Source organism: Phaethon aethereus, assembly GCF_964289735.1.
Source record: "Phaethon aethereus genome assembly, chromosome: Z".
In the NCBI taxonomy this organism is placed as follows: domain Eukaryota; kingdom Metazoa; phylum Chordata; class Aves; order Phaethontiformes; family Phaethontidae; genus Phaethon; species Phaethon aethereus.
Window position 1 is genome coordinate 31,007,065 of NC_138577.1, and position 24,413 is coordinate 31,031,477.

The 24,413-nt window shown below is 40.3% G+C and overlaps 1 protein-coding gene across 1 annotated transcript in view; it reads left to right on the top strand.

Annotated features, from left to right (window-relative positions):
- The window catches only part of DOCK8 (dedicator of cytokinesis 8), a gene marked incomplete at both ends in the record, with an annotated part of 98,520 nt that overhangs the window by 55,540 nt on the left and 18,567 nt on the right, over positions 1–24,413 (top strand). Inside the window, 16 exons of the mRNA XM_082013259.1 lie at positions 667–831; positions 2,599–2,774; positions 4,511–4,606; positions 5,903–5,998; positions 6,797–6,946; positions 9,358–9,471; positions 10,286–10,441; positions 13,115–13,254; positions 13,844–14,013; positions 15,645–15,790; positions 16,486–16,668; positions 17,311–17,446; positions 18,039–18,126; positions 20,763–20,859; positions 22,204–22,338; positions 24,215–24,367. Of these exons, the coding sequence (XP_081869385.1) occupies positions 667–831; positions 2,599–2,774; positions 4,511–4,606; positions 5,903–5,998; positions 6,797–6,946; positions 9,358–9,471; positions 10,286–10,441; positions 13,115–13,254; positions 13,844–14,013; positions 15,645–15,790; positions 16,486–16,668; positions 17,311–17,446; positions 18,039–18,126; positions 20,763–20,859; positions 22,204–22,338; positions 24,215–24,367 (2,201 nt within the window). The remainder of the gene's footprint in view (positions 1–666; positions 832–2,598; positions 2,775–4,510; positions 4,607–5,902; positions 5,999–6,796; positions 6,947–9,357; positions 9,472–10,285; positions 10,442–13,114; positions 13,255–13,843; positions 14,014–15,644; positions 15,791–16,485; positions 16,669–17,310; positions 17,447–18,038; positions 18,127–20,762; positions 20,860–22,203; positions 22,339–24,214; positions 24,368–24,413) is intronic.

The window sequence follows — 24,413 nt, forward strand, 5'->3', positions numbered from 1 at the left end:
TTAACTTTTTTTTGGAACTCAGTTGTTTTGCAAGGAAAACATCAGAAAAATCACTTATTTTACAGCTGACGTTGCTGACTCCATCATATCCTCTGCCCGGGTATGTTTAGACAGAATTGGTGATCACAAAAACAGGAAGGATATAGTAATGCACACAGATTTTTCTGTTACTGAGGCTGCCAGTTGCCCATCACATATGTTAACCCTGAAGGAAAGGCATACTTGGAGATAGTGGTGTAGTTTACTTCCTACCTCATTTGGTAGTCAACACTTGTTATCCACTATAATATTTATGGGAAAGCCTGCTAGCTTATTTTTGTCTGTCAGATGGAGAATAATGAGTCTTAGTGTTTGTCAAGTAGGTATTTTATAGGAAATGCATGAAGGCTGCTGGAAATGGTAATTAACAGCTATGGTCTGCTTTTATGTAGCACCAGGTGATGGAGTAGCAGTGACTGGGTTGAAAGTCAGTGGGTCTACTGAAGTGTGGTTATTGGCCCATATAGACCTTGGTTCTGGTCAGGTATAGCAATTGCTGTCTAGAGTTCTGTATTTGTTAAGGATTGAGTTAAAGCATGTCGGATTAGTTGTTGTTGCTACAAAGAACACCCTCACCTAATTATTATGCTTATAATGCTGAGACTAATTCTTGCCTGTGTTTCACAGCCAACTTCTCACAGTTTGCCTTTGAATCTGTGGTTGCAATAGTGAACAGTCTCCACAACAGCAAAGACCTGAGCAAAGACCAGCATGGGAGGAACTGCCTCCTGGCATCTTATGTCTACTATGTATTTCGTCTGCCAGACCCTCAACGAGAAGTAGTGAAACCAGGTAATATCAGTGCAAGGGTCGCATAAGTGTTCTTTTTTCTTGATACATGCTCTTCAGCATAGTGCCTCTGAGAGGAGGGCTTAGGGAACTGGCCTATAAAATAGCAAACACAACGTCTCAGACTCAGACTGCACACCATTTAAAGCACTGTTCAGGTATATTGTTTTTCTCAGAGGAAGGTCAGGGATCTCAGTGCTGCAAAGAGCAGCATGGACTTGCCCCCTGTAATGTCTATCATCTCAGTCATTCATTTAAGGTGCGGGGTTGAGGTGAGAGGACTCCACAGCTATATGCAATGCTGTAACTTCATGAAGATGAAAGTGAGAGATATCTCCTAAACTGAGGCTTTCTTTAGAGGAATTTCCTCCAGAAGTTAAAAAGGCTTTAAAATGCTAATTTCTTACTGACCTGTACATCAGTAAACTACTTTCCGTGGAAACTTAACACACTGCCGAGTGGCATAGGGCCGAGCTCTGCCAATTTCTCCATTCCATTAGGGATGTCATCAGAGGATAAAATCCTGTGTGTTGGCCAGTACATCCAGGGACGTGATCCTTCTCTTCTACTCAGCACTGGTGAGGCCACCTGGAGTACTGTATCTAGTTCTGGGCTCCTCAGAACAAGAAAGACATAGACATACTGGAGAGAGACCAGCCAAGGGTGACGAAGGTCATGAAGGGACTGGAACATGTTTCCCATGAGGAAAGGCTGAGGGAGCTGGGAACTGGAGAAGGGAAGGCTCAGGGAGGATCTTCAATGTATGCAAACACCTGAAGGGAGGGTGCAAAGAAGGCAGAGCCATGCTGTGTCCAGCAATGCCCACTGACAGGACAAGAGACAATGGGCACAAACTGAAACACAGGAGGTTCCCTCTGAACATCAGGGAACACTTTTTTCCTCTGAGGGTGACCAAGCACTGGCACAGGTTGCCCAGAGAGGTTGTGGAGTCTCTCATCTTAGAGATATTAGAAAGCTTTGTGGACACGGTCCTGGGCAACTCACTCTCGGTGGCCCTGCTTGAGCAGGGGAGTTGGACCAGGTGGCCTCCAGACATGTCTGCCAACCTCAGCCATTCTGTTATTCTGCTGCAGTCCATTGCCCTAAAGCCTGTAGGATTCATTTGATCGATTGCTATGTATTAACTGACCTACTACCAAGCATCTGTGCTGTGGGAGCTAAAGATATGTAGGCCCCTTTCAAATATTCATTTAAATCCCCCTCAAGGGATGTTTAGACTGATGTTAGGATGTGCTAAAATCTCTGAACTTGTCTACACTTGGAAATTCTTTATCCTGGAAAAATAAGGTCCATGGGGAAACTGAAAACTAGGTAGTCATTTAGTGAAATTTCTACTGGCAGTGCTCCTGCCTTAGGTGCTTTGAACGTGGTATTAAACGTTACATGTTGAAGGTGGTATTTTGTGTTTAGGCCTGTGAATCTTTTCTTAATCTACAGCAAATTAAAAAGATCTGATGGGAAGAAGAGCGAGCTATTGTAGTAGTGCTGCAGCTCAGGTAGACCTGTTAATCTTTTGTTGCTGCTTGTACAATCACCCTGTGAGCTGTTGACTCAGAAAACATCTGCACCTTGTCATTCAATGCCTATGTAATTTGTTATTAACAAAGCAGTTGGTGGTGAGATTTTCAGGAGCTTTATGCTGTTCAAAATGCTGATGCTGTAACAGCACTGAGCAAAGCTGGCTTGAATGTCATGTTTGTCTCATATATGTGTCCTTTAGTCTTATTTCAAACATCTCTCTATGGGCAGGTGCAGGCAGCAGTGCCATTTTGACAGAGTCTCGTTATTACACATTTGGACGCACTTCTGCAGTGTCCGTTGGGAGTAAACTCCTGCAGAGCCGAGTGATAAGCTGCAGCAATCCTGACATCACTGTAATGCAAACTGCTACTGATGAGGAGGTCAAAAGCATCATGTCATCCAAGGTAAGAGAACAAAGTCAAAGATCTGGAGAATTGTATGGGCCAAAACTTAATAATCTAGATTTGTTCTTTGGGGGCTGGATTTGCTTCTTGTAAATGCACTGTGTGTATCACCAGAAGCATTTGCTGTTTATTTGATTTGGCAGAGGCACACGTTAAATCCCATTGCTAAATTCTGATGTCTTTTATCAGTGAAGAGAGCAAGAGGTAAGAACTCTGTCTCTTGATTGAAGCTTAGACACTCCACAGAGGGATTTGCTTTTTTGATGTGCCTCACTGTCCTGTTCTTCCTGACATTTAGGTTCTGTTCTTGTTGAGTGACATGGTTGCAGAGAGTCAGTGTGAGAAAAGACTACTATTGATTACACTGGAAACAGATTCACTTTCTGAAAGGGGTGAAAGAGTCCTCAGAAGGGAAACAGTTTGCCTGAAATGCAAATAATTTATTGTTGCTGCTTTTAACTCTTTTTCTTTCTTTTTTTTTCAAATCACAGAGCCTGTTCAGTGCTAAACAGTTTCCTGTTTAAAAAAAAAAAGCAGGCAATTGACAGCAGCCCCGTGATTTTATATCATCTATACTACAGATGCCATGCACATATTTTGTAACATTATGTCAGCCACAGCGTGAAACATAAACTTCCTCTTTCTCATCCACAACTACATATGCCACCAACAGCTTGCAGGATAGAAAGGGTGACAACAGCCGAGAAGCAGGTTTTTGCTTCCCTGATTGGCACCTGGTGGTTTCTGGTCTATAGCATCTCAGGCTCATCTCAGAGCTTTATGAGGATGGCTGTGCTCAGCTCTCCAGGGAAACCAAAATCTGGAGTTTCCCATTCAGCAGGACCTGGGAAGCTGTGCCTCTGACAAAAGCATGATTTTTCTTCTGTGCAAGGAGCCTGCTCCTTGCTGAAGCCCTGGCAGAGCTCTGCAGCAGCATGTCTGCTGAGCTCTGAACCATATCCCCCCCTCCCTTTTCTTTGAGTGTTATGTATGTAAAATACTGCTTCTCAGGCAGGTTTCAGAAACATTTTGGAGTCTTTTCTCCATTAAATGATCATGTACTTCTCCAATTAAAGTAAATGGCAGATTAAACCAGAATTAGTAAAATGCACAGGCTTTGCCAATCTATTTTGTTTATATGGGCATATGTATTCATCCATAGCAATTTTTAATAACATAGATTTGAACTTTATAGCTTTATGAATTTTAGGCTAATGATCTCTGTGTGTGTCCTAAAAAAACAGAGCTCAAGGCTTTTTTTTCCCCCCAAATTAATAAAAAATTAAAACGTTTGATATTACAACTTCATTACATTGATAAATGTAGCAATTTACAATTGGCTACTGACATTTCACAGCCTTTTAAATTGGCATTACTTTTAATGTAAGTAAGACTCCCAGGTGCTACTTAATTTCGGATGTAGAGCCACGGGACAAACTTAAAGGACAGTTACCCTTGACAGGGTGAATCGTAGCGCTGCCAAAATACAGCTGCAGTGCTGAAACTGGGCACCTGGTGGCAGTGTTGGCATTTGCACGCTACTGCAGCAGCTGCATTCAGGTGGTCTTTGGCCTCCGCGGGGAAGGGGGATGGGGAGAAGGAAAGAGAAGACCTGTTTCGGCGAACACCTGTGCATGCCTTCCAAAAAGAACACCGCTGTTGATTTCTTCTCTAGTAATTAGTTTAAATTATGTGTTAACTTACTGTTATGTATTTCTTTTGGTTATCCCCTCCAGCCTATGGATCATGGCTCCAGTCGGATGTCTTTCTACGTTGAGGGAACAAATGACATGCCAAGCGTTTGTGCAAGCCCAAGATCATCCAATAAAAAGGTAGGCTACCACTAAGTGCTGAGGGTGCACATTAACAGAGCCTGGAGCCTCCTGAGGCAGTGCTGGGAGAGAGAGGAGAGAGATAACAAAATAACAACCATTTTTATTGAACAAAGATTATGTGATGGGATATTGAATCAGTGCGTAAATGTTACCCAAACTTTTCTGCTTCTGCTCCAGAGTCTTTAAGATTCTTTTTCCAGGACAGATTTAGACAAGTAAAAGCCTGCCTAGGTCCTCCCTTTGCTCTCTTTCTCAAGGTGCTAGGGCCTCTGTCTTTTTCCACTGCTGTTTACCCTTGGATACCTGCCTTTACATGTTACAGTAAACTGCATTCAGAAATGTTTGCCATCTCTTTCTTCCATAAAGAATGTTTTTCTTTTCCCCATTTTGTAGCTTTTAGAACCAAGAAATTCCTTTCTATCTTGAGTATGTACTCACAAATAGCTTTTTAACAACATAGAAGATACCATATCACATAGATAATACTTCCGGACCTGTATCTTGTGTTTGGCTGTTTGGCATTGATCAGCAGCACTGGCTTGGGTGAAGAAGCTGGGGAGAGACCCTGCAATGAGCAGTTCAGAATCTGAGTTACAGTTAAGAAAACTCTCCTTTCTTACTGCTGTTCATTGGTTTGCTTTCTGCCAAAAAGCATAGAAGTTTATACCAAATCTGAATATTGGGTGGATTAATCCTATTCAATGTAAATATGCTTAGGAATCTCATTATCTTTATTGCTTGTGTCAGAAATAGAAAATAGGCCTTGCAATAAATTTTTAGTCCAGATTTGAGTTTCCTAAAAGTTTAGTTCATTGGGATTGTGTCAGATCTCACTGCAAAGAATATTGTCTCCAACTACAAACCTCTCTACAAGCTCTGCTGTGGTTATTGCTGTGTACTCTCCCCCACCACAGAGACAATCTTATTTCTACCTTCTCTCAAAAAACATGGATGTGCTAAATGAAAATGCTGAGGGGAGAGTGGGGAATGACTGCTCCCTGTCATGCACACAGCCAATGGCCTGAGGATAGACCAAAGTCATTTCCCAGTTTAGTTTGCTGGGGTTCTGCATCCCCAGAAAAATGTGTCCCAAAGTCTGTTTGCCACCAACATTCCTTATATGTCATTTTGGTCAAATCTGCCTTCACATCCTACAGGGATGTCTACCCATCCCCATCCAGCTGCTGATTTTCCAGTATGGGGGAGTTTCCCACAGGGAAGAGGGGGAATATTGAAACTGGATGATGAGTTGATTGAAAAGCCATTTCCCAACACTCTGTGTTTATTATCTAGCATTTCCACGAGGAGCTGGCACTGCAGATGGTGGTCAGTACGGGTATGGTGAGAGAATCTGTCTTCAAGTATGCCTGGTTCTTCTTTGAGCTCCTGGTAAGATTTGACAGTGGTATTTTATAGTAAGTTAATGGAGAAAAGTAGCAGGTACTCCAGGCACAGATTTATTTGGGTGATGATCCTTTCAGTTATTCAACCACAGTGTGAAAAGGAGAGGTCCCAAATAATGGAAGTACAACTAAAGAATTCTCCATATTTTCCCCCATTCCACACTGACAGCCTGACAGTGATGGCAAAGTCCTGCATGAACTACACGCACAGTGGTCCACAGCTTGCAGAAGGCTGAAAGACAGACATCAAATGAGCCCTTCTGTTTCTGTGAATACCTGTTCCTGTCTTTTTTACTTTGTTAACAACATGGCAGCAATGGCAAGGCTCCCCAAACTCACAGTTTCAGAGTGCCCTGAGGTGATGGATGTCAGTGGAAAAAACATACTGATTTCCACTGGCAGCGTATAAGCAACCCAACAGGAGTTCAAGTAGTAAGAATTAATTCCAGAATTGTCACTCTGTCTGTAATCATGAAGGCCAAAAGTTGCAAACAGAAGCATTTCAGAGCTGGGGAAACTGGAGAGGGTGATTCTGATTTCAGGTGCTGGGAGTAGCCAACCGCGTGAACGTGAACAAGAATCAGTGCCTATCTGTGTTTGAGTCTTGGACTCTTTTGTCACTGCCAGCACATGTAGGATTTATCACAACAGCTCTGAGAAGATGAGAGTGATTACATTCAGGGAAGAACAAGTAGGGAATCTTATTCTCATGGTCTAACTTAAAGCAGTAGTTTTTACTGCCGGTTTGGGCATTTTTTAAATTTTTTTTTTTTCTGCTTTGCAGATAAAGAGTATGGCTCAGTACGTTCACAACATAGAGAAGCAAGACAACCCACGAAGAAGCCGGTTCTCCGATCGCTTCAAAGACGATATTACCACTATAGTTAGTGTGGTTACTTCAGAGATTGCTGCGCTATTAGTCAAACCACAGAAGGTAAGTACATGAAATAAGCCCCATGGATCCTTGCTACTCACCCCGTGTTACACTGAGCTATATTTAATCCTGTTTCACCTTCAGCAGTATCACTAGAATCAGGCCGAAACTGAGGTGTTATTCTCACATAGACCTTAAGCAAGAGTCATGGCTGTGCAAGGGGCAGCATTGTACTCCTCTGGCAAACTGTTTGTATTCATTCACCTCAGCTCCCCAGCCTGCTTCTCCATGTGGCTGCAGGGTGCAAGGAGGGAATCCCCTTTCCCATCAACAGGAAAGGTTGGACACCCATTTTCAATGGCAGTGCTGCTTTATGCTAGGTTAGCCAGGGCATCAAACTGCAGCCCAGGCAGGTCATATTCCTTTTATCCCCCTTTCCTGTTACCCTCATTTCTACTGCATAGTGTTTTAGTCCACATTTGTGTTCTCTGACGAGAGTGGGCTATGCAATATTAAAGCAGTATGCCTCCTGAGGGTTGCAAAATCCAGCCTCTTTAAAGAGCCACTGTCCACATGAAAATTAAAGAAATAAGCCTTAAATCCCACAAAATTCTTTATCCTGATATATTTTAACAAGGTGCACTGATATAATGGATTATAAAGTTGAAAAGATCACAAAATGTAACTTGTATTTTACCATTAATACATGTCAACTTACATCACTGATGTCACTCTGCACTGACCAATAGACAAAGTTGAGGCCACAGTTAGGTGACTGTTGCTTGTTCATGCCCCAGAGCTGCCAAATGCACTGTGCTAGCCCAGTAGTGTGCTCTGCCACAGGGCAGACCAGCCTGCCAGGTCACTTTTCAACCAGCTCAGTTTCCTAATCCACTTCTCCATGTGTGCCCAAATGTGCTGTTGAGGAGCAGAAATTGGGAAAGGGCCAAGACCAGACAACTGAGGGCAGAGAATGGCAGGAGTGATTGTCACTGTCCATCAAAAAGTTGTTCCTGAAGCTTTACCCTTTGCTTGATCCTTTGGTGTGCTTTCATGGTAGCCACGTGCAGAGAAATTGTTTCCACAGAAATGTTTGTTTAAGGAATCAGTGACTTTTTTTTTAAATACATTGTGTAATAAAATTTGTTACACTGAAAATGTTTTAACGGAACTGTAGGTTTTGCCAAGAGATTAGTATTTATGGGTTCCTCATGACAAATACACAGATTTTTATGGGCTGTTAATTCAGTTCGGTTTTGATAGAGTGAGTGTATAGAGCCTGATTATGTGTGAAAATGCCACTGCAGTGTTTGGAGAATTAGGGCCATTGGTCAGTTGTACAGAGCAGGAGTAGGTAACGTGTGTCTGATTTTTAAATCCAAGCAGTAATAATCTGTGTTTCAGCACATGGTTGAGCATGTCAGATTGCCCTGAGATTCTACAGTGATATGTCTGGCATATATTAGCCTACCCAGTAAGGTAGTGGAAAACTAATTATTTCTTCACAGTAGAAAAATATTTTGCTGTGTAAATTCCAGATGATAGGAAATATATATGTATATTCCTGAATAACAACAAAAGGGTTGAAAATGAAAAATTAAATCATAACCACCCTGAGGTGCTGCACACCTGTTCTCACTAGTCAGAGACAGGAGTAGGGGCAACATTTTTCTCAGTCATCTCCTCTGTCAGTCTTGAGTGAACCCGCCTGAGGGCTCTGAGCATTAAATGTGCGCAGATCCCTTAGGCACCTCCACAAATTCCTCTTGGTGAACTATATATGCTACTGAGTTTTTATTATTTAAATTGGTATGTTTGAATTAACTGTAGCCTTATTTTAGAGGGCACGTGAAGTTCCTTGTGATTTTTACTTGGGGGCTACATATCTCTGGTCATCAGGCCAATTCTAAGCATGCAAGAACTTAGAAAAACACACAGATTTATCTTACCAGTATTTTTTTACTATTAGTTTAACACTTAAAATTTCTAAACAAACTATTCCATTCCATTCTAAACAAACTATTCCATCAGAAGAGCCAGTGCAGATTTTTATTAATATTTTTAAAATATATTTTATGTGTTAAGTACATAAACCAGCATTCTCTAATGTTAAATGTTCCATTAAAAAAACAAGCATATGCAGGATTGCAGCCCGTAGAGAATTCAGAACAGATCTCAAATTCCATTTCATTGTTGTCAGCCCAAAGATTTGCATACATGAACTTGTTCATTCATCCTGTGATATTCCTCTGTGAAAGCTACAACAGTTGAAATCATTTACACAAGTGATTCTGCATAATTTTAACAAGATCACGTAAACTGGAGAACTGAAGCAATCTTGTCCAGTATGTTCCATGAGATGGTTCTGGGAGCTGTTCCCTACACTATTTTTAATGATTCTAAAAAGTCTTCCACCTTTACTAAATTTTATACATCATAACTGCAATTCTTTTTTTTTCTTTTTTTTAAAGGAAAGCGAGCAAGCAGAAAAAATTAATATCAGCCTGGCGTTTTTCTTGTATGATCTTCTTTCTTTAATGGACCGAGGATTTGTGTTTAATCTCATCAAACATTACTGTAATCAGGTAGGCACCATGCATGATTGAGATTGCATTTGGCTTATGGCCAGTCCAGTGTTCTGTTCTGTTTGATTCATTTATCCATCAAGATCCTCTGAGTTGTGTTAAAGCCCCAGGTAAATTTCCTATTTTCTATTGCATATGCAGAGACTTTAAACCTCTTTTGATTTGTGGTCTGCAGAAAAAAATTGAGTGGAGGTTAAGACTCTTTAGTAATGTCATACCTTGCACTGCTGCAGAGCATCCATGGAGCCACTTTTCTTCCCTTATTTTTTTACACTCCTTAGCAGCAGGGTCTGCAGATCATACAGAGCAGCTTTTGGTTTCTGACTCTTCCAGTGCACTGCTGTGATGGACAGTATTTACATTTGGGGGGTTCAGCCAAAATGATGTCACTGTCCACTGATGTCATTGTTGATATGAAGGGAAATCACAAAACCACTGATGCTCTGTGTTGCCTAGCAGGTCTTTATATTAGTTTGCCACAGACTCAGCAGGGCTTTCCTTGGTTTTAATCTTCATGTTATGCAAAAGGAAAAAAATATTGTATGTTTTTCTTTTGGGAGGAAAAATAAACAATTGATTGTCTCTTGGGAAGTTGGTAATTACGTTAGTTAGGGAGAGGGGAGAGAGACACTACCACTGCCAAACAAACAGCATCTAATGGATAGAAACTAATTAGGTACAGGGAACCAGTGAGCATTTTAATGCATTCTGGGCTATTTGTCTATTTCTGTTTCAGGAAGCAGGATATTTCACTGCATGGTAAATTAAATAGTGCACACCCATCACATGACACTTTTTTGTGTTGTTTTTCTAGCTCTCGAACAAGCTGAATTCGCTCTCCACCCTAATTTCCATGAGACTGGAGTTCCTGAGAATTCTCTGCAGCCATGAGCATTACCTCAATCTGAACCTCTTCTTCATGACCTCCGCATCTGCTCCAGCATCCCCATCTCCTTCCTTATCGTCCCAGGTAGGCATCCATCAGATGATATTACATGAACGTCCCATGAAGCACACGTGTAGAGAAAAACTTATGTTGCTCTGTACTCAGATACTTAAGTTAGAATTAGCTACTGTTGGATCAGGGAGTACAACTTCCCGCTTGAAAGAGAAGAGACAGAAGAATAACGACTAAGGGAGTACTACTGCAAAACTGCATCTACACAAGTTAGAACTTAACACAGGTATGTGCCCCTCTAGAAACATGCAAACAGAAAATGACTGTTAAGGTAGACATACAGGGTCTAAAAGGAGTATGGCTCTGAAGGCTAATTTAGAAGCGCACCTATGTCCCATACATACACAACCGCAAATATGTATTTCAATATTTGTTTCGGAGAATTATGGCATGCAGCAGTGTGTTGCCTTCTAGGTGAACTTCTTGTTTGCCAAGTGATTGTAGATGTTACCACTATGTAAGTTAGTGACTAAAACACTGCAATTTTCAATATCCTGAAATCATAGATTTCTGTTGAGCCTTAGCGTTGTTTAGAGCAGGATTATCATGCCTTCCTTTTCAAATAGCATTTTTTGTTCTGGGTTCCTCCACACCCCAGTGGTACAGATGATGTTATGGCTTTGCCAACGACTTCTTTGTGTTTTCTGGACAGTGTTTTCCCTTTTATTTGAACTTTATAATTTTTCAGTGTGGAAACGCGCAGATATCCTGAGCAGACCTCTCTATACAATTTTTGTGAATGCCCCTCCTCATCACTTCTCATTTCTCCCACGATGTCATTCCCACTACATGCACATTTTTCCAGGCTTGACCTGATACTGACACAGCTCTAGACTTCCGTAATGACAGGATCTCATTCATCATCCTGGGCATGAAATTCAATAAGGAAATTGTTGTCTCGATATCTTGCTTTTACTATGGGACAGAGCCCCTAATAAAGGGTGCTAGCCTGCCTGTTTTCCACCTCAGTGGTCTTGCACAGCTCAGGACTGGGATGAAGCATTTCAGTGCAACGCCCTATAATTGCCACAGACCTTGGATACAGGGGAATGGAACTGAAGCTAAGAATGGTGGAAGGTACAAAAACACTCTGAGTAACAGAGTGGTTCATATTCATGGTTTCTTTTTCAAGTGTCATTGCCAAAGAATTGGTTGGATGCTAAGATATGCAGCATCTCCTACCTTAATGTTTCTGACAGGTCGGTAATAGTAAATAATATTTTCCTGAAGTTTTTCTTGGTCTTAAAAGGAAAGGATGAAGGTCTTAGAGTCAGGGTTTCTCTATACTTTTGCTTAATGCTAACCCTGGATGCCAAAGAACTAGAAATGGGATTCTTCTGCTTATGCAGAAAAAAATCAGCATAGCTCTTGCAACTAGTTCTAGCAAGTCAGAGCTGGGCAGACAGGAGTTTAATCATTCTTTCCTTCAAGCGACATCATCAACTCTTTTTCTCCTTTAGGAGTAACATATGAAGTGCAACCTGTGCAAATCAATAAGTTTTTGTGGCCCTTGGATGATTTAATACAGTAGCTGACCACCCTTGCAGTAATTTTGATCTGTCTGCAGGAGTGCTGCCCAGCTAGAGTTAGATTTTCAGTAAGAAATGTGGCCTTGTGAATAAATCTTTTGGAATTCTTGGAGAGAAGCCAAATTCACTTGACTGGGTGCTCTACAATTTAACATTATTCCACAAAAACATAGTACAGCCAATACCTGTCTGTTTGAGGTTGAAGTGGGAATGGGCTTAAGTACGTGGATCCAAAATATGGGGCTGCTCAGAGACATGAGTTTCACTTGACCCAATATGCTGGAAGACAGCTGCCGCAGTGTGGTGTACTGCTACTTCATGTGTTTGTTTTCTGGACCTATTCCCAGGTAACTGACAGAAATATTGGGAGAGAATATTGAAGAATATAAATTAAAAGCAAAATTTGGACTCATAAACCCCAGTAGCTGCACTGGGGAGTAGAGTCCAAGACTTATGCTAACCGATCAGGGGATAAAAACATTCCAGGTGACCTTTGGCACAGACCTATGATTGGAGAAGCTAAGAAGTTCACAACACATATATAGCAGCAACTTTCCCTTCCTGGTCTGGCTGTGTATCAGTCATAGCCATAAGTTAACAGCAGTTTGAAGACTGCTTTAAATTATGCCAGATGCCAGCAAGCTCAACCAAGGATTTCCAGGGTGAAAGGAAACACTGTTTGCACGTCTTTCCTGACCTTACTTCCATGATAGACGTCATGGATGCTGGAGAAGGCACAGAGCAGAGCTTCTGACACCAAGGTCCCCCTTAATGTAGGGGCAGCCTCTTGCTGAATGATGCCTGACAGCTGCTCTGCAACAGTAAGAGCAATGTAAAGAGTTGTAAACATGGAGGAAATTCTGACTTCATGTCCTGTCCAAACTAATGAATACAGGGTAGGACAAAAAATGTCAAATTAGTTGCTTGCATGGAATGGAAAGGATGAGACTGTACCCTAGCAAGTACCTTGTTTGAAACTAGATGCTTTTTATCTCACACTCAGATGTTTTCCTCCAAAATGTCCAACCGTCTTTCAAAGTCTGTGCATTTCCTCTGGTAGAGATTTTCCATTAGCTATATGGGCTGTGACTACAACCTCTTTAAGAAGTTTTGATTTCAATGATCATTATTTAACACTTCTAATATACTTCTGCAGAACTCTAGCTCCGGCTCTAGTTTCCAGGACCAGAAAATCGCTGGTATGTTTGACCTCTCAGCTGAATACCGTCAGCAGCACTTTTTGACCGGCTTACTTTTCACCGAATTGGCAGCAGCACTGGATGCAGACAGCGAGGGGTAGGTATCCCAGTTTGCAGATTTTAGAATGGGTTCGAGTCACACTATTACCCTTGCAAGGTCATAGTTTGATTCCAGGGCAGTCCTGTTTCCCCCACTCTTTTCAGTGAGTCACCCTGTAACGTAGCAATAACCCAGTCATTGTTTTATCTGCAGTATGTTGGTCCCAGTGAATAAAAATATACTCTTTGTTGCAATAGTGTTGGCTAAATACACAAGTTGAGAACACAACTTAAAATTTCAGCTGCTCTTCTCTCTAAAACACCTCTGCCTTTGTCTGAGCTTAAGACTTTAGCTAAATTTTGGCAAGAGTCTGATGCTTTTCTTTAAGCACCTCTCTTTACCATATTGAATTTTTATGGGAAGTTTGAAAGACTTAGGTGCTTTTTGATTGTGGTGAAGTGGCTTGGAGATGTAAGATAGCTATGTTTTGCAGGGAACATGAGCTCAGAATGGAAGAGATTATTTAATGAATATAGGTGTCTTAATTTGTTTCTTTTACCTCCACTCTGTTTCTTAAATCTTTGATTTAGAAATAATTTGTGCGCGACCCATTAGTGGAGCTTATGGATGGTTCTTGTGTTAACAGGATTAGCAAGGTGCAAAAAAAAGCTGTCAGTGCTATCCTTAGCCTGCTGAGCTCCCATGACCTAGACCCACGTTGCTCAAAAAAAGAGGTGAAGATTAAAATTGCAGCTCTCTACCTCCCTTTGGTTGGTATCATTTTGGATTCACTGCCACAACTCCATGATTTTACAAGTAAGACCTTTTTCCCTTTGTATTTTTCAGCTTCTTAGAGTGACTTGTCTAAACAATCTATCAAACATAAAAGAGATAGTGTTAGGTGCAGAAATTCCCCACAGTCTAGTAAGGTTGACTATTCCTTTACTCAGAATTGAACTGGATTTTTAAAGACAGGAAAAACTTCAGTGTCCTCACTTCATGAGCAAATGATAGACCAGAGACGTATCTGAAAGTACTCCTGCCTATCTCTTAGTGTAAATAATATGATCTTGAAAATAAGGCCTGCAAGATCTGCAAGAAATATGAGATATCAATAGGTTTAACAGACAGTAGGGAAGAAAACAAAAGTGATACTGACATCATGTTACATCACAATTAAAGAAATTGGATTGTATTCTTTCAATCTTGTTTTGTTCTCTTTAGTGAGTGCTATTAACATGATACCAAAATTAATCTCTGGCAAATGTAATCACCACACAGGAAATATATTTTTATCATTTGTTATAACTATAAATTTTGCTCTACTTTATCAAGCCTTTTAAAACAGCATCTAAGCTGTTTCATTTTGCTACATGTGTGTTCATATCATACTGCTGAAAGTAGCTATTCCACATATTTTTGTAAGATAGTAGATCTCTGCTACCTGGAAAACTACATTTCACTTCCATAAAGAAAATAGAGGCTATAAAGAAAAAAGGTATAATCTTTGAATAATATACTTTTGTTACTGGTTCTGAAAATATTTTGCATTTAGATGTCTGGACAAAAATTTAATACTATGAAAGTATTATGTAGCATTTTCAGTCTCATAGGATGAAAGCATTTATTGTACATTGGCTAATGAGATCTCACCCCATTCTTTTAATGTGTTATCCTCATACCACAGATAAAAAGGAGGCATTATGAGGAAGTCCAAGTGTACCAGTATGGCTAGATTTTAGAGTGTCTTTCTTTTTGAGTATCTGTCACAAGAGGCTGTTGACCTCATTCTGAACACACTGGGACTGGCTCATCGCTCAGCTTCTCTGAAAAACAGGACTTGCAAAACACAAAATGGACACTCAGAATCAGAGGAGATTTTTACAAAATTTAGGTATATATAATTTTATTTACTGAAAGTGATGTCAAGAACTAGCAGGGAACAGAAGCAGCTAGATGACTGAAATTAAACTTGTTCTTTAGCCAGCAGGCAACACTGCTTTTGTCAGCTGTTAGCAGACTTACATACTTTGATGAATATCACCAAACCCATGTATGGCTTTTGTGTTGATCCTCTTGCCTGAAATGGACTGGAACTGGATGGTTCCAAGTCTTATGAAGTGCTGGCTTACCTTTGAGCTTCAGAGACAAAATCATGTTTTCTACTGCCTCTGCTTTTAATTTACCTTCTCTGAACACCTGGAGCTTATTGGATACATCTCCTTTCCCTGTGTTTATTTGAACAATTTGGCAGCCTCTGCACATGGCTGCAATCTGTCTTGCTAATGCTGCAACTCTTTCACTGCTTGCTACGTCAGCCAGACCAACAATCTCAGGGATGGAGGCACCAATTGTTTTGTTAGTCTACAGCCCAATGGAAGACTGTGACATGTGGGTGGCAACAACTGGATTGCTCAGGAAGTTCCAATGGGATATTTCAAATCTAGTTTCAGATACCCGCAGTGGAAAGGGACGCACAGGAAACCCAGAAGAAGAACAAGAGTCTGCAGGTGCAATCAGTCAAAACATGGCCCTTGCCATTGCAGGGAATCAGTTCAACCTCAGGAGCTCTGGAATATCTCTGGTGTCCCTGGTATGTACAGTGCTCTGCCAGTCTCCTTTCTTGTATCTGTTTTCCTTTTTTTTTGTTTTCTCCTTTTATGCTTTCTTGTGACTAATAAATACAGTCATGAGAAACTGCATTCTTGTTCATATGCCTCCTGTCATCTCATCCTCTCCTCTTCTAGTCATTTAATTACTCCTTTACCATAAGTAGTTTCACTTTTTCTCCCACATGCCTATTTCCATTTCCACACCCAACCTAGACTCATTTCCAGATCAGCAAATGCCACTATGACTCCCACACTGCGTCCCAGTCTCACCTGAATCCATGGATCTAGCACTCAAGATCCTTCTTTTTCTCTCTTTATCTCTTTCTTCATGGTTGCTTTTATCTTCTGTACAATTTGGCTGACACAATTGCATGGCAAGAGGCAACCAAACGGTTATAGAATCTTCTTCTACATTATTATAAGGAAGTTAAAATACAAGCATCTAGCAAACAATGCTCTTGTGCTTCTTTCTTTCACATGCATACAGCTGGTCCTGTCACTAATCACACATACATACATTCCAAAAATACAGTCAGTATAACCTGAAAGAGGTTAAACTGGCTGAAGTCCAGTCCTGAGATTTGATTTAACTAGTATTTAAATAACATTACTTCACCTGAATGATGTCCTTCTTCTTTTTCTTCTTTCAACTGACATTTATTTTGTCTGCTTCTAGCCCTATAGACAGAGCACCACATTAGGTCCTGATACTACTCGCAACCTTTTGATCTGTTTCCTCTGGATCATGAAAAATGCTGATCAAAATCTAATACAGAAATGGATTGCAGACCTTCCATCCATGCAGCTGAACAGGATTTTAGACCTCCTCTTCATTTGTGTCTCTTGCTTTGAGTACAAAGTAAGTGAAACATGGCCTGATTTTGTTGTCCTGTTTTGGTTTAATTTTTTTTTCCTTATCTTCTGGCTGTCCTGGGGAAATTTCTTATTGACAATTGTTAAATTAGCTCTTGTCTAATCTATGCTAGAAATGGACAAATTATTTCAGATAAAATAACTGACACTAGCCTTCAAGCAAAACGCAGCCAAAACTTTTGAGGAAGTCCTATGAAGTTGGCTTAAATTGTTTTATTATTTTCCTTTTCCTGGGGATTTGAGGGCTATTTTTGGAGGGCAATGTATTGACAGCTCATGTAAGTACTGGACAGGACACCAAGGATGACCCTTTAGTTAAGAACTGGGACAGGACATCAAGACTTTTCTCTCTGACAGGGTCTGTCTGAAATGGATCAAATAACCTTCTCTCTGAACTTTAATTTCTCTCTTTGTAGCACTGAGCTACATATTTGTGTTTATTAGCAGTACATGCACTACCTCTTTCCTGATCTGCAACATTTAATTAGCCTTTATATAATAGACAATCATACTCATTGCCTTCTGCCCCCTGTACAGGTCTCTCCTTGTGTCTGATTCTGGAGATGTAATTTAGACTCATGTCCAAAGATGGAGGCATTGGTGTTGATTGCTTTGACTTTACTTTCAGGGCAAACAAAGCTCAGATAAAGTTAGCACCCAAGCACTCCAGAAGTCACGAGACGTTAAGGCCCGATTAGAAGAGGCTTTACTGAGAGGTGAAGGAGCCAGAGGAGAAATGATGAAGCGCTGCAGAATACCGGCTGGTACTTCATACCCCTCCCCACCATGTCTTTTGAGAGGATCTCAAGGGTTGTAGACATAAACGAGTTTTTTGGGGTTTATGCACACTCCCCATTTCCATACTTACGTTTTTCACCCACAGCCCTTTCCCTTACAGACCTTTCTTGGTTTTGCTGTGGATAAAAATACTTTTTTTATTTATAGTTTTCAACTATCCAAGGTGTAGCTAGGACTGAGCTCTTCTCAGGTGAAGAATATGAGGCCAACTAGGAGTTTTAAGACATTCTGAGAAATTGTGTCTAATCCAGAGCCAAGAAATGGTGTTAAAACTATCAGTAAGAACAAATTGTTCATAGCAAAAAAGATTGTTTCATTTAATAAATGGAATAATTTGTGGCTTGGTCTTTGAAGACATTAAGCATGGTAATGTTCTAAAATTCCCAGATGAAAAAAGTGATGGGGTCCTGTCCTTTTACTAGACCCCTGAGGCTGTAAAGTTGAATGGGTTTAGTTCTGACAGACTGCCACAGACATGTACCTCCTTCTTTCAGTGAGTTATCAGACTTCAGGTGTCCCTTTTTGCTTTAATCTCACTGATACATGTTGTACTTTTAGGGAATGACAGATCAGCAGGGCTAAATGAAAACCTACGCTGGAGAAAGGAGCAGACTCACTGGCGGCAGGCAAATGAGAGACAAGATAAGTAAGTCATTTAATAAATATATATTGCTTTTATTAGAACTAAGCTGTTTGGGGTTTTTATATTTTGTTCTTTCTCCTAGGATGTTTTATTGCAAAATCAGCAGTTTCAATCCTTTCCCTCTTGTGTCAAAGAGAAAAAAACAAGTGTTCATGTAGCAGAAGTATCCAACTGTTGCTATGTCACAACAAGGAGATCACAAATACTTGAATGAGGAGTTTAAATAGTTATCTACACATTTTTTCCTTCTTATTAGCAGTGGGGTGAGCACTAGTTATTGTTACGAGTTATATGAAATACTCCACAGAGGCTTGCTATGACATTTATTTTGGTGTTGCTATGGCTCCTCACTGTATGCAGTACTGTGGTATAAGTTTTGCCACATAAAATCAGTTGAGCTGGGTTTGACATGCTGTATTAAAATTGAGAAGAGTTATTAGCAGGAGTAGGGGAAAATGATTCTGTAGTGAATATTTTTCTTGTTGCAGGTTTTAAGTTATGATGTCTCAGTACGTTTCACCTTATCAGCACTATACGGTAGTAGACAAGTCAGTGTTTAGATTTATGGAAAAATGTTTTCAGGAATTATTTAAGTTATTAACAGCATTTTTATATGGTATATATGCTAAGTTTCTGGAAGCATGGAACTGGTTGCTTTTCCCTAAAAGAGATGTGTCATTTGTCCATAGATACTTGCTGGAATTTTGACTGTCTAAATGGGCCACTGTGTGTCAGATAGAGACAGTGGCCTCTCACCAGTCCAGCTCCACTGAGCTCCCATGATATCCTTCAAACATGTGTGAACATGAACTGAGAACACTGGCTTGCGCTATGCGGCAACTATGTTATTGTAGCCTAGCACCCATGCACGATTATCACATACATTTTTGAGCACAAGATTGATAATTTGGAATTTATCCAAACTTTTAAAAAGTGTCCTTTCACCTTCTGAGCTAGATTGGAAGAGGTGCATATCCTGTGTGGATATTCTTATTTTGCCCTGAAACAACTTGCTTTCTCTCAGCCAGTTTCATTGAAATCAGAATAAAACAGTCCTCAAGCAGCAAGCTCTACAGTATCTTTTTACAGTAGTTCAGTTAAACCACTTAAAATAAAACTTCTGGTTACATAATTAAAACTCTGCAAGCTGTCCAGGCCTTTCTGTTTTACCCAGCGTTCATCACTGTGGTATGTGGGATCTTTGCTGTCATCCTTTTTGGATCCCTTTAGTGTATTTGTCCCATAAGGTGTTTGCAGGTAGTACGTGGCACAGCAGGTTTGCACAGATCGCCACTCAGCCTGCTTCTCATTGAGTCCAGCATGCTTTGAGATCGTCGATGCAATTATAAGCTGTGTGGTATCAGAGAGGATCCAGTCAGCATGATTAATGTGCAAGGCTGGAAATGAATGGTTGCTGGAAATGGTTCAAACAGCTATGCTGTTCATTTAATTTGTTCAGTTCTTACCCATATTTAGCAATCTCTGGCTTGATTATAGCACCAGCCTTTTGGCAGACCCTTCTGTTCTTCGTTGCTTTGAGTCACTGTAATTAATAACCATACAACTGCCCTGACTTCCTTTCCTAGCCCTCCCCAGAATTATCTGGCTGTGCCCAAAACGATGGCTCTTTACTTTTCTGTCTTTCTTTTTGGGTAAGAAAGACTCCACTGGGCAGAAAAGGTTAAGTGAACATAGCAGAAAAGCCACAGATTTTTAAGTGACTCGGAAGTGTGAATGTAAGGGTGTTACTCTAGCCACAGAAATGCACCTTAGGAACTTTGGCCCAAGTCAGAGCAGCTCTACTCTCAAGCTCAGAGCAGCTTCTGGCCATGCAACAGCCCTTTTCTGATTAGTTTAGGAAAAAGAACAAAGCCTCCTCTTTGTGTTTCTGGCATAGAAGGGATCTCTGAAAATACATTTTTGTTAGGAACTACACCTATGCTTAGAGCATTCAGCTGCAGAGGAGCTGTGTTCCAGACCTCATCCTTAAGTCTTAACTAAGATGGTATCATGCATTGCCTTACCACCACCTTCTGCCTTTTATAAACATTTCAGTCCTCTCTTAAATGGTCTGGGGCATTGCTGTATTGACTCCACAGCTGTTGGACCTGCTGTCTTATGTTGTCAACATAAGTGACATAAAGAGTGAACGTTTTAGATTGCCTATATTAAACACTGCTGCTACGGCATTGAAGCGATTTACCCTTTGCCCAAGCCTGCTATTTTTATCTTTCTTCTGGAAGTGTTAGATCAGTTGCCTTTTATTCCATTTTGGGGTTTTGTGTCCAGCTACAGGCAATGCATTCAGAAATTACTGCATAGCTTATTGAACAACTGAACATGATATTGAGGGCAGAGTAGCCATTACACAGACTGCTATTAAGGAAGCAGAAACATCTATTTGAACTATCCAGAGGCCTAGTTTTCAGGTGTCCCCTTTGGTACTTCTGTTCTGTGATATCAGCTCTCCTCATTTGACTCCATAGTTCTTAAGAAACACCTCTGAACACTATTTTCATTGTTTGCTCTTACAGGATCGTTCAGAAAGGTATCATCTGTATTTTGGCTTTACTTGAACAGCAGGCCATCTAACTCTTGGGGTACTCTCTGCATGCTTTAATTAGAACTCCTTTTTGCAGGACAAAAGCAGAGCTAGATCAAGAAGCTTTGATCAGTGGAAACCTGGCAACTGAAGCTAACCTGATCATTCTCGATATGCAAGAGAACATCATCCAGGTGGGAAATGGCAGAGCTGGCTTGGTACCAATCCCTGCTCCCTCAGAAGCCAGTGGAAGCAAGATTCATTTCTCCTTTTGTTACTTAGGCAGGGCAAAATGTTTTAATTAAATACCTTCTGTAAACTTGTATAATATTGAAGGGAAAAAGAGGAAGAAGAATGAACACAAAGATGAGATTGGTGCCCACCTTATGCTGTTGACACAAGCCCCTTCTGCTGTAGGGCATTGCACTACTGTGAATGAAAGGGAAATATATCACCTTGTCTTCAGTAGATGTTGTTGAAAGCCATTTCCACTGTCTTACTATGATTATGGAGTTTGAAGAGATTGAGGGAAGAAAAAACCTTCATTTATGCTAGGAACATATCTGAAGTTACTAACAATTAGGAACTGGACTGCTGGGTGGCCTTTGGTCATACTTGCATGTATGATTCAGTGAGACAAAAGGATTTAACCTTGACTCCCACAGGATGCTCAGTGCAGGAAAGTATCTGCCACCTACAAGGAAAAGAAAGGAAATACATCCTTCTGAAGAGAGATATCCCCCTCTAGAGCAATGTAATGTGCAGAACTTATTAACTTCTAGGAGTCAGATGCAGTAAAATTTCACAGGTCCTTTGGCAACAGTGGAACTGTGATAGCTGACTCTGCTTGGACATGGTTTCCTGGTTTAGGACAGACACACCAAATTCATGGCTATGGGAATACTACTGTTGGAGCAACATGCATATTCGTAGAGAGTGAAGAGAAAACTTCATTCTTGAACACCTGTTAGTAGAAAAGCATTTAACTACTAGACTTTTGTAGTACTGGGCATGATTTTTGCAGGACACCACTCACGGCACATAGTCTCTCCACTATTTGGGCTGTGGCTTTGATCAGAGCATACCAGGATGTCTGTTTAGTCTATATGCCCAGGAAATCAGAGCATGAGGAGGCAAGGGGAATCACAGAATCACAGAATCACAGAATCACTAAGGTTGGAAAAGGGGAAGGATGGTTCTTGCCCGCCACAGGGTCTCATCCTGATCCAAGGTACAGGAAAGTTTGTACAGGAGGTGGACAGAGCTTCAAGAGTCACTGCAGAAGCTGGCTGAACTTAAAAATGCGTTGGAGAGTCTGTGGATATTGAGAAATGTTTGGGACATTGTCCCCTCTGTCTTGCTGATCACTACAAAAGTTTTGAAATTCCTCTGAAGCAGACGTTAACAAATGAAACACTGCAATCTCTAAACTCCTGAATGTGTCTCATGGACAGGAGAGCAGAACTTCAGTTCCTGTGCGCCAGTTCATTGCTGAATTACCTCATGCAGTTACTGTTTTTTTTCTCCTCCATGTGTAGGCAAGCTTTGCAGCAGAGTGCAGAGACAATCTTTTGGGAGGGGTTTTGAAGGTCCTGGTAAATTCTCTTGGCTGTGATCAGAGCACCACTTACCTGACTCATTGCTTTGCTACACTCAGAGCGCTCATTGCTAAGGTATGGTCTTGACATACTGCTGTTTTCATGCTTCCAATCAAGTTATTAGAGCAGCATTTCTAGGGCAGAGCTGTGTGCATTCACTTACCACTTTTCCGTTGGCATTCATTAAATGTGTTTTGCATATGTAAATACAAATGCCTATCTATAGGGATGTTAAGGGACTTCAACAACTGTTGTAAGGTTATTTCATTGACCACGCAACACGGTATAACTAAATCTGAATAATCTTGTGGTTTTAGCAATCCACTCTTAAATATAAAAGATTTACTAATAAAAAGGTAAAAAATTCCACCCATTATATTTCAAATACATTCTGATTTTCATTAGGAATCTTAATGTCAGGAATTGCACAGATTCCATAAAGTCAAATTTAAATTATTATGTCATCAGGACTAGTTTCCAACCCACTGGGCAGCAGAGAAATCAAAGCTAACTCATCAGAGATCAGGGGGATCATTCTAGGTTTCTATTTCTAAGATAGGTTCCAAAATTCTAAGTACATTCTAAAATATTGACAGATTTCATCTTCCTTCTGCCTGAAAACTAAGCCAAGTCCTAATCTCCAAAAACTAAGCCAATTCCTAATCTCTCTTTCATTTCTGTATCACCAATAAATTAAAAACAAAAATCAAAATGTGTATGAGGACAGAATTTGACCAACATTTTTATAATATGGGTCAAAATGAGTTAGGTGCTTCATGAGGACTCTAAAGTCTGTTTAAGATTTATTCTCCTACAGAAAAAAAGCAGTTCCGCAAAGGAAAAATTCATAAAATGTTTTTTCCCCTAAACTATTCTGAAATGCAAATAACAAACAGGATACTCCTGTCCAATTAATGCCTGTCTGCTGTTAAATACAGATTGACTGACAAGGCCTAATTACAGGGTAAATACCTGAGTAGTTATGAAACTCATAATTATGTTTTCATTGTACTTTATCTTTGAAAGCTAACTTCCAATTACAGTAATGAATTTTGTGAAGCAATCGTTATTCTCATTGAAATAGAACTTCTATTTAAGCTGACTCAATTCTGTATTTTATGAAGCAATCATTCCAATTATTTCTATTACGCTATAGGTATATAGATGTTATTTTACAAATAAAAATTATAGAACCCTGTACCAGCAGGCTTGTAATATAAATTATACATAAAAGAGTGAGATAATGGAGTGAAGAAAGTTTGAGAACTGGGAAATGGGCCTACAAATGAGAAATAATATCCCATATTCTGTTCACACACCTTGATCAGTCCTATGTATGTGCATATGGTACTGGTGCCTCTGTGCTGTCTACGATTCCTAGCACAGACATCCTTCCCTCTGGATTTATTGTCTGCTAGGTGCATTGTGGGGACAATGTAAAGGAGGGTCTGGCCTGAAAGCTGGGCAATGGAAGTCTTGTGGCACACTGTAGGAGGGAGAACATGCTAGAGGGCTGAGGAAGGATAGGGCATTGATGCAAAAAGATAGTAATTGCTCCTTATGCTTAAAGAAGTATTTGCATGTTTCATCAACCATTCTGAAAATATTCTGAAAATAGCAACTCTCTATGCTTCTAAAAATTTTGCAATATTTGATGTTTTCAGGAGCTCCTGGAGCCATGGGACTCTGAGAAATTTTTTTGTTCTTTCTTTCTGCCACTCTTTTTCAAAACACAGAGAATATTTTCAAATACTTCTTCTCTATAGAAAAGCTTTAAAATGGAACCTATACTGTTACAGGAACCAGAGGTCCAAATTAAAAAAAAGTATAAAATGTAGTTTTTGCAAATTTTAGTCTTTGTCTGAATCCTGTGCTTTTTGTGCACTAACTTGATGATGTTTCAATAGCCAGAAATGAGAGTAATTAATGTTTTCTTTTCTGTTGCCCTTAGTTTGGAGATCTCCTGTTTGAAGAGGAGGTCGAACAGTGTGCTGACCTGTGTCAAAGAGTTCTCCATCACTGCAGCAGCAGCATAGATATTACACGGAGTCAAGCCTGTGCTACTCTTTATCTCCTCATGAGATACAGCTTCAGCTCTACCAGTGTAAGATTTTGCGAGCAGCAGTATTTTTTGTGCCACTTTTTTTTGT